This window comes from Gopherus evgoodei, chromosome 10, assembly GCF_007399415.2.
Source record: "Gopherus evgoodei ecotype Sinaloan lineage chromosome 10, rGopEvg1_v1.p, whole genome shotgun sequence".
NCBI classification, from domain to species: domain Eukaryota; kingdom Metazoa; phylum Chordata; order Testudines; family Testudinidae; genus Gopherus; species Gopherus evgoodei.
In genome coordinates this window covers 70830601-70845912 of record NC_044331.1, presented here as the reverse complement: position 1 = coordinate 70845912, position 15312 = coordinate 70830601, and the positions used below count along the sequence as shown (strand labels likewise).

Here is a 15312-nt window from a genome sequence, read left to right as displayed (position 1 = left end):
GAGCAAACATTGATGGTGAGGCGTGGCCGGACCTTGGGAAGCCCTGCTGAGTTAAAGGAGAGCTCATGCTGAGGCCCCTCGGAAGAAGGGGAAGGGCCAGCCTGGTTAGGAGAAACTGAGCCCGAAACAAGAGAGTTGATGCAGGAGGGTGGCTCTCAGGAGCAGGGGAAAGACTCATAGGCAAGGAGGCCCAGGTCAGTGGAATACTCAGAGAAACCCCCTTGTAGCAGGCCCATAGGTGCCACTTTGTGGTGTTGCAGGAATGGGCAGGGTGTGAGGTACACCTTATACATGGTAGATTGCAGGGTTGCTAAAAGGGTCAGGCTTCTGTACCAGATATGGACTGGCTACAGAGTGTCCTTCCCTGAGAATACATCAGAGATGTGTTTACATTAAGACATTTACTGTATCACCAGAAATAGTTGTTATGAGCTCCTTAAAGTATGTTGCACATGGTGCCCTCTAGTGGTTGAAAAGTATCATACATCTTAGCATTCTATTACCTCTCCCCCTTTAAGTTTTACCTTCCTACCATTTACAAAATTTACGCTATCACACTACCTTTAAAGTTCAGTATTGCTCATTCTGAAAAGTGTCTCCAAATAATACTGGTTTTCTAATTACCAGCCCCGAACACATAACAACTTGGTCATCTGGCTGACCATTAATTGCAACAACAATCTTTGGTCAATTTGGAATCTTGGAGTCGTCATTTTCTTGTTCTGCATCTGCCACCTGTAGAATTTGCACTGTTGATTGTTCTTTTTGAGGAACAAATGTAGATGTTAACAGTTTCCGTTGAACTCTTTTGATCTTGATCACGTATCACCTGGGTGATCTTTTTTTTTTTAACAACAGCTAGGAGTTCTCCATCCTATTTCTTTATCCAATGTGACACAAATACAGTCACTAGGTCCTAGACCTGGCAGTCCTTTAGCTGAGTGATGTCTTTTATAAGAGTATTTGTAAGGTCTTTTTGCCTCTTTATCTGATTTGGCAACTTTTTTCATGCCTGGCCACTTTGGCGATAGGTTCTTTTCCAAAGTCGGAACAGTAGTTCTGAGTTGTCTTCCCATCAGAAGTTGTGCTGGACTATATCCAGTTGGTGCTATTGGTGTTGATCTGGGAAGGATGAAGAGCAGGGAGGAGCCAACCCTTTTTTTTTTTCACAGTAAGGAAGAGGAAAGAAGGGAACTGAACTGCTGGGCTCTTTCTATTCCTTCCTTCCTCTCCACTCCTGTGAAAATGGTGTCAGCTGCTCCCTCTCCCCTGTCTCTATCCAAAAACTTCTCTGGCTCCTGAGGGGCAGTGAGAGAGGTCTGCCTGGCCACTGCAACAGCATTGATTGATGCTGTTCCCCAGGAGGTGGGCAAATCGGGAACAGAGCCAATTAGTGAGGGGGTCCCCTGGGTCAAGACTGGAAATCACCTCAGTGAGACTGGCTTTTGCAGCAGTCAAAATCACCCATGAGTTGGCAACACTGCCTGCCTTAAGCACCTTGGCTGTTCTCTCAGGAAAGAACACATAAAGTAGATGTTTTCTGGGAGAGTCAGGACCCAAAACTGGCAGGGCTTCACAGACTAAACCCAACATCTTACATTTCATCAAGAAATGGATTGGTGAGACTGTGGAGCACAAAAGTCACATGCTTTCTTCAAAAAACATGGCAAAGTATGTGGGCAGAGCATTCAGTATCAGCAGGCGTCCAAGTGGCCTTCAGACATGCCCTCATAAAGAAAGAATTGCAGTAACCTAGTCAGATGGTGACAAAGGTACCAATTACTGTGTCAAGATCTGTACCTGTGTGATAACGTCAGAACTTCCTTGCCAAGCACAGATTATAGGAAGTGCTTTTGGCTACATCTATTTCTTGACTCTTTAAAAGCAGATTAGTATACAGGAAAACCTCTAGGATCTCGTTAACAAAAGGTGAACCAATTCGCATTATAACAACATTATACTTTACTCTTGACATTTCCTCCCAGTCATCCAGCAATGGCTTTGTCTTGGCAGGACTGAGATTTAGCCAGCCAATCTTCATCTAGTTAAAGCCTTCAGTAGACAACTGGAGACCAGAAAGACTCCAATGTCCAGTTTTGTTGGAAAGAAGAAGAGCTGACGCTTGTCTGTAGCCTGATGGCTCTGTCACCCAACTTGCCTCACTATCTGCCCAAGCAGCCTCATTTAATCAGTGAATAGAAGGGGTGAAAGAACAGAACTTGGTGGCAACCCACAGAAGAGACCTCTCAGGGCAAAACAGCAATTGCCTCATGCTGCTCTCTGGATTATTTTAGAAAATAATACAGCCACTCAAGCATCACTCCAATTTTACTTGCCAGTGTCTGCAGAAAGGGTAGCAAAACCTCATGGTCAATTTCTGGACGTTTCATAGAAATTTCCTGTATAATACCTAGCCATTTATAGCCATGGTTGAAGTCTTAATAATGAGGGAGGTTTCACATCATAGAGTTTCAGTTAACCTTTTGCCCCCAAAAGTCCTAGCTTAAGAAAACTGCTCTTTTTTAAAAAACAGTATTCTACCCTTTTAGATCTTGGAAATGTTAACAAAATGCAGTTAGTGCTACTATCCAGCTGCATCTACGGCAATCTCAATTTGTGTAAATGAGTCTTTCCGTGAATTAATTTATCACCTGAACACTATACATCCATTTAATCAATCAACAGAACAATATATTTGAAAAGAAATATGTTCCCTTCAAACAGAGTAAACTGTTTTACTTTATTCCCACTGAGTAGAGCAATTTGCTGGTAGAAGCCACTGTAAAAGTAACCTAGCTTGTCCACAACTGGGGCCGCATCATCTCTGAATAATAGAGACTCACATTTTCTGTTTACATTGTTCTGTAGTCTATAATAAAGCCTGAAATCACCAGGAGATCTGGACAGCAATACAAGTGGTAATGCTAATGAGCTACAATACAAATACAGTACTGTATAGAAAAGACAATACCCTTTTCTGTTTTTCATCCCACTGATCCTTTAAATATTTGAACAACTGAATCATTATTATTGATGCACTATTTGATCAAACCAGGCTTAGCATTAAAATGCTGGATGAATTCTTGTTACTAAAGACTTAATGCTTCCATATCCGATACCATTACATCTGCAGTATCAGCTTCCATTTTAATTCATCTTATTTTTCCAAGATCCTCATTCTGATTATTGTTAGTGCTTTGGTAGTTTTTGTGTGCCGGAGCCAGCATCTGTAAGGTTCATTTTTATGGCAGGGAACATTTTTATTATAGCAAATATTGTTTCAGTAAGCTAGAAATGTATAGGCTTGACTGGTAACACAGTTATAGGAAAAACAAATGCATTGCATTACAGCAGTAATATCAGCATCAGATGAGGGCATTGTTGAAATAATGGGCCTGATTCTGATTTCATACAGTTCTAACCACACTGGCTTCCGTGGAGTGACCCCTGATTTACACTGTGATACGACCCAAAAAATAAACCTGGATTCATTTCAAATATTGGTATGTCTGACAGTCTCCTGTGACTGACAAATAATTTTCTGCTGAGGCAGTCATTTGCAGGCCTTTTCAATGACAGCAAATCTTTTCCGATGCAGTTGCCCTGATCCCAGGAATTGTTATTTATAACAATTATGCTGATGTGTGACAAAATCTGGCCATAGGCCTATTGGATCAGATTGTCAGTTGCACTGAGGCCCCTTTACATTGCTCTGGTAGCATAAAAGGGCATTAAAGTGAGTGTAAATGTAATTTAGTCCCATGTTAAGGCCTCTTTACACTGCCAGAGTAGTCTAAGCAGCCTTGTATAACTGAGAATCAGGCCCGCTATGTCTGGAAGGGTTTGCTGACAACTATGCCACATCCATCTTTGTAATTCTCTGGTAACTTTCTAAATCTGACATACAATTACATTATTATTTATTACTGTAGTTCCTGGGAGCCTTTGTCATGGCCCAGGCCTCCAGGGTGCTAGATGCTATACAAACACAGAATCAGAAAAGGTCCCTGCCCCAAAAAGCTTCCTTACTGCTGTGGTCAATACAATGCTGATTTCTGCAACACTCATGGAAATAGTCCCAATCTCTTCAGCTGATTACTACATAAGTAAAAGTTGCAGGTTCAGTGCACTTGTAATGACTTACGTTGAGTCTCTCTAGGCTATTAAATAAAACTTTCCTCTAAGCTGTGGGCACAGTATAAAGCTACAACCAGCTCTGTAGGTTGTCTATGCATGAATGATGGCCTCCTTTGATTTTCCTATTGGTATTACACTTAGGAGGAAAGAACTGGCCAAACAAACATCAAGTAGCTCTTTTCTTTTAATCATTAACTTTTGCTTATGAGTTAGGTATAAAATATTTTCTTCATGTGTTGAAAATTGCTTTGGTGTAGCTGAAGTTATTTTCCCACACGACAAATGGTAAAATTATCCCTCGCCTGAATTTACATTGGCCATCCTGTTAGGACCCTTGCAGGTGGCATTCCACGAGGTAATGAAGTAGCTTTTGACTTTAGTATTATGGCAGGCAGGTTGCTCTATTTTTCTGATGTGATCTGTGTGGGTTTTCAAACTGCAGAAACAATCACCCCAAAGTTTAAAGGTTTTATTTATTAAATGGATTCACGAATGAATCCAATGGATGAAATGAATTAATATATCCATCATCTAGGAAGTCTTTATCTGAAAAAGCCTTTTTCTTTCTTCTTTCACATGTACACTCGTTTAATAAGCATTAGAAATGGGAATGATCTACAGAGTGGATTCAGACACGAAAACCTTCAAGTGCAGGTGCGATCAGATCTGAGGCGATTATCATGATAGAACCTAGATGTGAAATTCAGATCTGGATCCAAGTTTCCCTAAAGTTTTGGATCAAGGGTTGGCACTCATCTTTAGCAAATCACAGATGAGGGGCTAAATATAAATATTGCTTGTATTATGCAAGTAATCCATTGTCTGACATAAATAAGGAGAGTAAGAGATTTGACACTAGGTAGGAAGGTTTGTAATTAGTATATATATACATATATATATAGCTTGCCAACTACAGAACCAGTTTCTCCTCTCTTGGTTTTCACACCTCAACTGCTAGAACAGGGTCTCATCCTCCCTGATTGAACTGACCTTGTTATCTCTAGCTTGCTTGCTAGCATATATACCTGCCCCTGGAAATTTCCACTACATGCATCTGAGGAAGTGGGTATTCACCCACGAAAGCTCATGCTCCAAAACGTCTGTTAGTCTATAAGGTGCCACAGGATTCTTTGCTGCTTTTATAGTTAGTTTGGTTGCAGTCAATGGGAAGTCTGAGTGCTCAGCACCTCTTAAAATCAGTCACATAAATTGTAATTATGTGGCTTCAGACAGTAACATCAGTTTATTACCATACAGTAAATTATCTAACAATTGTTATAGTTAAAGTCTACACAAAATAAGTCAAATCTTATTTGATTTTTCATGCATTGCTTCCTGCCAGCAAGGCAGCTTCTCCTTCACTACCTTCTTCAGGGAAAATACTTTAATACAAATGTTCCCATGTACGATACAGTTACAGTCTGCCTGCTAGAGTCCTTGGCAGTTACTGAAAGTTGTGACTCAACAGTTACCTTCACAGACAGTAAAAACTTTTGCGTACAATGGCATACAATAGAAAATAGAACAAATGAGTGCTCTCAAACCTAGAATATCTGTTCAACAGACAGGATGGTGCACTGGCATAATAATAAATGTATGTAATTTACATAAGAAAGGCCATACTGGGTCAGACCAAAGATCCATCTAGCCCAGTATCTTGTCTTCCGACAGTGGCCAATGCCAAGTACCCCAGAGGGAATGAACATTCACAGCTTCTGGCAGACAGAGGCTATAAACACCATCCCTGCCCATCCTGGCTAATAGCCATTAATAGACCTAGCCTCCATGAATTTATATAGCTCTTTTTGAACCCTGTTATAGTCTTGACCTTAACAACATCTTCTGGCAAAGAGTTCCACAGGTTGTTCCACAGTTCCTTTTGTTTGTTTTAAACCTGCTGCCTATTAAACAAAGAAGCTCTTCACTACAGATGGGATGAAAGTGAACCCACAGCCTATGGCTTAGGAGGCCAATGCCTTATCCATTAGGCCACTGGGACCAGTTTTGTTTTGTAGGATCCCAAAATGTTTTACAAGATGAATGAATAAACAAACTATTCTGTTTTCATTATTCAAATAGTATTGGTTATATGTGATTGGTGAAGTCACACGGTATGATTTTTATTACCTGATTTGATGAGTGCACAGACATTTTCAATCCAGTGTTAAAAGCTGTATGTGTAACCCATGCCTGCTGGGTAGGTGCTCTGTCCCCCTCTAGTGGCACCTACACCACTTAGAGATTAATGAGTCCGCTACAGCCTTAACTAAGAGGATGTAACTTTTAGCTCATGTAGTAGAGACTTGTGCATTTAGTTCCAGAGGTCTCAGGTTTTATCCTGCCCACCGACAACCAGGGTCTGTCCGCGTTTCATATGTGCATCTATAAAATGCAGCTTTAGAAAAAATCTCCACATAGGACTTTGAAATTCACTTTTCATGAACATGCATGGAAATGAAACAAAAAAGAGATGCAAGAGAGACCTAAGCAAATTAATTGAAAATTAGAGTGTATAGTCACAAAAAAATACATTTGCAGCATTTGCCTAACTACAAGATACAAGAATCACTGCACCAGAAAAATGCAGCCACGTCCAGGGTGAAGGGGGACAACAGAACTATATTATGCAGTGGCACAGCACACTACACAGAGATGGAGGAATGGGAAGGCAGACAGAGGGGAGGATTTTGATGGGCCCCACAGATCCTGATTTCCCAAGGATAGCAACTTAATATCGTCTAGTTTAAAATGTGGCCTTTCGACCTGGGGGGGAGAAGGTAATTTTGGCACTAGCAGAGTTAAAATCATAATCAAGACTGGAGGCCTAAAATGGAAAGAGAACAGTATTTATACCATTGCTGCTTCATGCATTAAACAATAAATCCTATAGCAGGCAAACAGATGTAAGAGGATTGAAATGGTGCAGGTCCCTTGGTCTAAACTGTCCCTAAGAAGGAATCTGTCTGTCTGAAGGGGATCATCCTTTCCTTACTTCCTGCTGTTTCCTAATGCTACAGAGGTCTCCCTCCCCCGGCTAAATTGGGTGGCTGCTGGAAGGCTATTAACAGGCTTTGATGAAAAAAAGTAAAATCAGCCAGACAGACAGATGTGTTTTGCAGTCTCTAAGTAGCACTTGCTGCTAAAAAGGCTGTTGGAGGCTGGCTGTAAATAGTGTTACATGATCTCTGTGCATTTCATCCTTCCAGCCACTGCACGTGTTTTGGATCTCTGCTGCCTTCGACTTCAATGCAAACCAGGCTCCAAAATTTGCCAGAGTCTGACCACAGTTCAACTGTCTGGGGCTGTAAATCATTTGATTCAGGATCTGTCCTTAAAATTACAGCAAACAAAAGGAATCATCTGGCTACTACAACCCATTGGAAAACAAAACCACATTTGTGTCCTCAAGTGATTCACACACTTAAGAGCAGACTAATGGTTATGGGCCACAGGCACTAAAACAAATAATAGTAATCAATGCTATTTTTAAATAGAAGAATGAGGGTGAGAGGTTAAAGTATGCGGAATTAGCTCTGAGCAAGATGAGATGCTATTGCTTCAAAAATTGAAAGCATCCTCTGACATAGACACTCGTGGTTCAAATTCTTATTTATACTCATGCCATTCCAGAGTTTTAGCAGATTTTGCCTTTCTTCTTAACTTAGTTTCATTAGCCAATATCATGCCATCCATTTTTATGCAGGACGGCTGGCACAATATGGGCCGTTTTTCTGATTTGAAAATAAAAATGGGGGTAATTTTTCTAGCAGAAATTAACAGTTTCTGAAAGAAATCAATCAAACCTGGGCACTGCCGTATTTGTCCATTACATCTCATGAAAGAAAATTCAGACAATTCAATTGTTTCTCGGTTATTTAATCTTTTGAACAATGTACCACAGCACAGAGCAACTTTGGAAAACAGCAATGGGGAAAAAAAATTAAGAGGATTAGATACCTAAAAGAGATCTGAAAACAGCTTAAAAATTATAAAGACATCCCTCTCATAGTGTCCTCTGCAGTGACGCTTCGAAAAATTTCCTCTCTTTTTTATTATAAATGCAAAGATCCCTCAAGCTGAAACTCACGAGACTGCATCTCAGAGACAGCTAAGTAGATCAGGCCCTTCCTATCACTCAGACATAACACAGCTAAACATGAGTACTGCTTCCGAACTTCAAAGAATTCTCAGGTTCTGATTAGGAACAAACTAAATTCCTCAACCATTACAGAAATAGATGCTTTTTGCTGTTCTGATGGACTGGCATAATATTATATTACCTATTGCAGCATCACAGTCACTGTTTTTAAAGTGACAGCAGCCCCATAATCTTTGTGAGAATATCACTATTATTCTCCTTAAACCATATGCTATCCAAAATTTCAGTATGGCAATATTCCATACATGAGTAAACTTCAATTTCCATTTTTTCCTTTACCCCAAGCCTTGTCTACAAATAATATAAAAAGTTATCACATTAAAATGTTTATCTAATGCATCTCATCAAGATTCGGTCTAGCTTCAGTTCATCTGAGTACTGGGATCAAATGTATTAGATTGTTTGTCTGTGGCCTAGATCATATGAAGAAGTTGATATTTTCTGCTTAAATCAGAAGAAATTTAATACAACGCAGTCCTTTCCACATATCTCGCCACTTATCTTATTTCGTTTGCAAATATCATATGTATTCTCTTGAGATAAAAATAGTGTAAGATGATTAGTTAGGCAAGTTCATTCGACACCATTCCCCCTTCATGACGCTGAAATCTAAAATCTGTATATGGTATACAACTTAAAGTATATATAAGCAAGCTCAGCTCTGCTGGAGACACACAGCAAGTGCTTTCCTTCCAACTAGATTGCCTCCTTGTCCAGTCAAGAAGACCACAAAGGTAAGACCATTAGAACCTCTGCTTTTAGCAAAAGAAGAACAAAACGCTTCATAAACTGAAAGAACCTAGGCAATTAAAAAAACAAAACAAAATCTTATAATCCTTGCAGTCTGACATACAATCTAGAGTAGAATGAAATCAGTGATCAGACTAGTGGGAGGGAAATGGCAGTATGGTGCACCTCTCAGAAATGATGGCATGCTCCAACTTTTTTTCCCACCTTTAACTTTTTCCCTTCATTTTTTCTACCATCAGCAGTGAGAAATGGGATTGGCATAACTCCCTATTACCCTGAATGCTGAGAGCAATGGTAGCAAGTATTCACAAGAAGACACTGAGATAAATTCACTGCTAGCATAAGCAGAGGAAACACCAGTGGAGAAACTTAATTGGAGATGCACCCATTGAAACCAGTGGGGAATTTGCCCTATTGTTTCTTTGCACCTTCTGAAGTACCTGCAAGCAAGGACTAACCAGACCTATATGATTAACTGTTCATTTCCTCTCTCAGAAATCAGTTTGGATTGATGTAGCCAACTCATTGCCTGAGCAAGTTTCCAACTTATGTAGAGCTGATTAACAGGGCACATAGGTCATAACTGGTTAACCACCCCATCTTCCCTCACATCCATATGCCCAGAAGGGAAAATAAAAGGGGAAACATATTTAATTTTTCTACAAATATTTTATATGGGAAAGATAGTTTCTTGGAAAAGCACTGGGATGGGCTTGGGAGATCTTGATTCTATTCCTGGCTCTGCCATAGACATCTCTCAGAAAGTCACTTCCCCATCCATAAATAATACGTACCTACCTCACAGAAATGTTGTGAATCTTAACTCATTAATAATTGTGATATACTTTGAAATCTTCAGTGGAGAATACTATAGCAGTGCAACTGTATTAATATTAAATTACATTCCCATGAACAGAATAGGCTGGGATTTAAGGCCTCAGCAACTTTTTGGTAATCAACACACAGCTTTGTCAAACAGAGCCTCTGGAGCCATCTTTGCTTCAGTGAGGAGAAGGGGATTTTTGTTAAAAGCTGATGTTTCAGAAGAAACTGGCTTCCCTCCTCCAGTCTTCACAGATTTACTCTCAGCACATCAATTTACCAAAATGAAGGCATTTGGGTAAAAATCCAGCTCATTCTACTCTGTGCCGAGGCAAGGCAGCCCAACTTGTTTAAGAACAGTTGTCTAGACAGCTACCATGAGAGTTAGTCTTCCATAGAAACATAAATGCAAGATGCCGAATTCATCTCTAGTGTAATTCAATTTACCTCAGTGGAGCTAGGCGTGGGTTGTATTTGGTCCTGTGCATTTAGATTCCTTTAAAATTAAATTAGAATAAACAGACTAAAATCTTCATCTTATAATTTTTTTATTTTTAATTTGTTTTAAAATATCAGCCAATTCACTGATAGTCATGATTTGATTTTAAAATATTCTAGGCAAAATAGCTCCAAGAACTTTACCAGGGATAAAAATGGCCCTCTGTTTTATGTACTCTGTAGATACATTTTGACTGTTTATATAATACCTTTTAAATGAGTAATAATCTACTTCCAGGGAAATCCTTGCAGAAGTCACACTTTTGGGGTGCTAGACATCTTTGACTTGCTCTCTTCCCATGCTCCCCAGACATCATATCTTACTCCGGCCCTACACCCTGTCATGTGGAATTCCTCACTCATTCCTCAGCTTCAAATGGAAGCACCTGTTGCAGACAACTGTTACTGTATGCTCCATTTACAATTAGATGAATAATGTATCCTTTATCAGACGTTGTCACACCAGCAGCTTCAAACAGAGCCTTTGCGTGAAAGAGATGTAGAAGTTATTTTAATGACTAAATAGCTCACATTTATTTTACAGTTCGGCAATGGCTATGACTGATATCCTTTCTGCTCAAGATATTGAAGCTGCTCTTACCAGCTGCCAGGGTAAGGAACGGTCCCTCTGCAACAAGGAGACATTATTTTTATATCTTAATATGATATGGCTCTTGTTTTCTCTGTAGATCTCTTCCCTGTAAGATCTCTTTGTAGCTGCATTGCAAGGTAGCCTCCTGAATTCAAAAAGATGTATAACAGCTCATTTTATGGGTACCATTCCCTTAAATGTGCAGCAACAAACTGAGTTAAAGGGCTACATCCTCAGCTGGTATACATTTGGTGTAGCTCCACGGACTTCTATTGCCCTACGCCAATTTTACACCAGTTGAGAATTTGTCTTAAGTATTCATTCACTGAGGTCCTGCCGTGCAGGATCATGCCCACATTTATGTCTATTCCGTGAGACAGTTGAAGACCCTGGATGAAATTTATTTTCTCTTGAAGCCTTTGCCTGTGTAATGACTGAGTGAAGCTGGAGTAAAGGCTTTAGGGTTCGGCCGAAAGGCTTTATGTCAGACACACATACTCTAAATGTTTATTGTAACTGCCTGTGAGGCAGATTGAAATAAGTTTCAGGGGCTTTGCAGAATGTCCATTCTAACAGGAAACACGAATTTGGCCACAGGGTATCCAACCAGAGGCCTACGTCGTTAGAAGCGGAAGCTCCATTTAGATTGTATCAAGTGTGCTGCATTGAGGAACAAAAGCAGCAGGCGCTGAATTGGAGCACTGAGCCTGGCACCCAGATATTATGGGGATGGGTGCCTTAGAAATACGTACAACAGTAATAACCTCAAGAGAAAAGGTTTTAAATAACAGGTTTTTGTTTCTTCCAGCTGCTGACTCTTTCAGCTACAAGTCTTTCTTCTCCAAGGTCGGTCTAAAAAGCAAGTCTACTGACCAGATAAAGACAATTTTTGGAATCCTTGACCAGGACAAGAGCGGCTTCATTGAGGAAGATGAGCTTCAGTAAGTATAGTTTAGCTGCTGTTACTTGTTAGAAAACGTAGGCTTCTGGATGTTCTCTGCGTCTTGTGATCTGCTGCTGCTTTTAAAGGAACTCCAGCATCTTGGCTGTCTCTGAATGTGGTCTTAATATCAGCTTGTGAAATAAGTTTAGGAATTTCCACATATGTTAAGATTAGACCATATTCATTTGTGGGGTTTAGGCTGTTGAATTAGATGAGAAAGACAGAAATGCTGAACTTCTGTGTACGGCACCCAAAAAGATTGGGCCCCATCCTGACTTTGGGCTCTAAGCACTTCCATAATACAAATAACATTTAGTAATGTCTCTGTTTTATTTCAGGCTGTTCCTGCAGAATTTCTCCTCAAGTGCCAGAGCTCTAACTGCTGCTGAGACCAAGGCTTTCATGGCTGCAGGTGACACTGATGGTGATGGCAAAATCGGAGTGGACGGTAAGTTTTTCAGTGTGGTCTTCAATAAGTTTTGGTTTCTTCAAATATGTATTTTCAGGCTGAAAGTAAATTTACAGCACTAATAACTATGTGGCGTAATAGGGCCCAATTTCCCTCTGAAACAGATTTTACACAAGCGTAGCTTCACTGATTTCAATCAATTTACTCCTATTGTCACTAGTATCCATGACAGCAGAATTAGGCCCTATATGGAGACTGATCCTACACCCATTGAAGTAAATGAGAGCTTTGCCATTGCTTTCAGTGGAGGGAAGGTCAGGCCCATTGACTCTAGGGGTCTGATTTTTCAGAGGTACTGAGGACCAGTAGCTCCTATGGACTTTAGTTACAGTTCTGGGTGCTCTGCACATCAGACCACAGGTAAACACTGAACCTATACTCAGTAATATGGTAAAAAGATTGATTGTGCTTTTTTTTTTTAAGGATGCTACAATTGCTGTAATGCATTTAAAAACACAGCACTCATTCAGAGTTTGTCTGATGATATTTGTGCTAGAGAATAATCTGATCAGTGCAAGTTTCACTGGACAGCACTTCTATGGGAAACTAGACCAAATTACTTTAAAAAACCCAAGAGGAAAGATATGGGCTGGCTGGGCAATTTCTTTTTGAACTCTCAAGGAAGCAAATAGGGCATCACGGATCATGTACTGGAGATAAAGTTGCTGAAAACTGGGCCAGACTAGGACAGGTGGCAACAACCCTAGCAGACACACGTGCTAATCTTAGCTGGAGTTTGGGAGGAGAAGCAGGAATGTGCTTCAGCAGCAGCTCTTGTAGCTTCTACTTATAAACCCCAAATAGGACATCATCTTATACAGATCTCAGGCAGCTCCTTAGCGATAACACTTCTGACTCTGAAACTATGTCACTGCTAACATTCAGTGCCTCATTTGGAAGCTAAAAAAGCAAGAAAATTCAGACTGAAGGTGACAACCCTGTCCTAATCCACCCTCTTTCATTTTGGCTATTGCAGCACATTCAGTGTGCATGGTAAACTCACACTCCAGCTGGTAGCCCTGGTACAGTGGATTGAATAAAATTCAGTTTTAACTCAGCATTTCCTAAGAATATGAATTTATAGGTCCACTCCTTATCTCAGCATACAATCTGTTTTAAGGAGTGAAAAGCTGCTACACTACCCCCTGTGTTTCAATTTAGCAGTAGCTTCAAGTAGTTTGTTACAACAACATGGTGGGCTCTCGTCTAGGACTTTTGGACAGTATTCATTCCAAAGGCTCTAATAACCACTTTCATCTAGTTTTATTCCCTGCTTTTCTCATTTTCTTTCTCTAACAGAATTCCAGGCTCTAGTGAAGGCATAAGGAGCATTAGACCAAAAGCAACAATGGACAGTCTCTTCAAATTCCCTCCTCCAACAAGCACCTCACACCCAGCACATATTTGTACATTTTTATATTGTCTCATGGCATTAGTAAAATGCCTGTATGTTAACTCCACATATGGGACTGTTAAGAGATCTTGCAATGTACAGGTATTTTGGTCATGTGGTATTGTTTTCAGTGTCAAAGCAGGCACTTTGTGATTTTCGACCACTCACAATGTTGAAGTTGTGGCTGGAAGAAGGAAAAAAATTATTAAAAAATTCTGCAAAAAAACCTGTTGTCTTTTATTCTCTCTGCTCAAATCTTCCTTTCCCAGTTCCCCAGTCCCACTTTCCAGCCCACCCACCCCAGACACACTTTTGATGATCTTAAACAATATGACATTTTAGTGTTTAATTGCTCTGATTTGGTTGAGTTTTGTTTCTGCTTAATTCTATGATCCCTGAGGAAAAGGGATGCTAACAAGGTATCTAAAAATAATCTATATTCAGTCCCAACTGTGAGACTTTTTGAGAAAAAATGTAAGAGGAGTTGACACATAGCTCATAGCAGGGAATAAATTCCTGGTTAATTTAAAAAGCAAGTGGTAGGCTATCGTCTATATTGTCAGAAAGTGCTAATGGCCTAAAATGTAACTCTCTCAAGAGGAATTATCTTCCTTTATCTTTATATTATCAACTACTGGGCAGTAACTGCATTCTAGTGGAACTGGGGAGCAGAAAACCTAGGTATTAATCCCAACTCCGCCAGTATCAAAGGCCATGATCCTGCAACAAACTACATGTGGTGGGCTTTGCTGTGTAACCATGAGCATGGCACTTAAGCTCTCTGTGCCTGTCACTCAGCTGTAAAACAGCTATGTTAACCTGCCTTGTAAAAATTCTGGGCTTGCTACAAATGAAAAAGTGCTCAGCACCATTCCTCAAATCTGTTATCCAATGCCACAGTGTAAAAATATCACCAATAACACACTAATATAGAGTGGCTATTACCCAGCTCCTTCATTTATCATAATGAACGCTGACGTACATTAATATTAGTATCCTTAATAGTATATCCTTAATATTAGCAGTTTAGCGTATGTCTGAAAATGACTGAACCTACTCATTCCTTTTATAAATGTCTTACAGCACACGTAGTGGGATGTTGTTAAGTCTCAATTATTTACTTAGTCCATTGATAAAGTGTTATGGTTAAACACAAGAAGAGGAGCATTTTTATATTTTCAGAGGGGTGGGTTAAAAATTTTCCCACCAATGTTTAATTACTTATTTTGCCATGACTTGGTTCCAGACCAAAAGTACACTGTGGCTTTAATATTCCTTGCTGAAATTGGATCATAACTGTCACCTATTTTTGGCAGCTGTTTTGAAAAACTGCAGAAACAGAGCATGTTGGAAATTTTATGTAATTTTTGGTGCAGGCATGTCCATAAATTGTAAGCAGATCATGTAATGCATAGCACAGCTCACTTACACCCAGACATGTAACTGAGCTTTTTGGCAGATGTTCAGACTGACTGCTGAAGAGGAATCCTGGCAATCAGTCTTGCTGATGCCTTGGCAGTCGAACATAACACAAAGTTATCCTGAATAT

General features: G+C 39.9%; 1 protein-coding gene across 1 annotated transcript; it reads left to right on the top strand.

Moving 5' to 3' along the window:
* Window positions 1–8927: 8927 nt before the first annotated feature.
* On the top strand, window positions 8928–13983 carry LOC115658663 (parvalbumin beta). Its single transcript, XM_030577935.1, has 5 exons — window positions 8928–9030; window positions 10911–10978; window positions 11767–11899; window positions 12240–12349; window positions 13670–13983. Exons 2-5 carry the CDS (start codon window positions 10918–10920, stop codon window positions 13693–13695), a joined length of 330 nt encoding a protein of 109 aa, XP_030433795.1. The 5' UTR covers window positions 8928–9030; window positions 10911–10917; the 3' UTR covers window positions 13696–13983.
* The last annotated feature ends 1329 nt before the right edge of the window (window positions 13984–15312 follow it).

Bases quoted from the DNA above. Each gene is read 5' to 3' on its own strand.
- LOC115658663 (XM_030577935.1), top strand. From the start codon at position 10,918: ATGGCTATGACTGATATCCTTTCTGCTCAAGATATTGAAGCTGCTCTT. The intron at 10,979-11,766 runs GTAAGGAACGGT...TGTTTCTTCCAG, and splicing joins TGCTCTTACCAGCTGCCAGG to CTGCTGACTCTTTCAGCTAC. The intron at 11,900-12,239 runs GTAAGTATAGTT...GTTTTATTTCAG, and splicing joins ATTGAGGAAGATGAGCTTCA to GCTGTTCCTGCAGAATTTCT.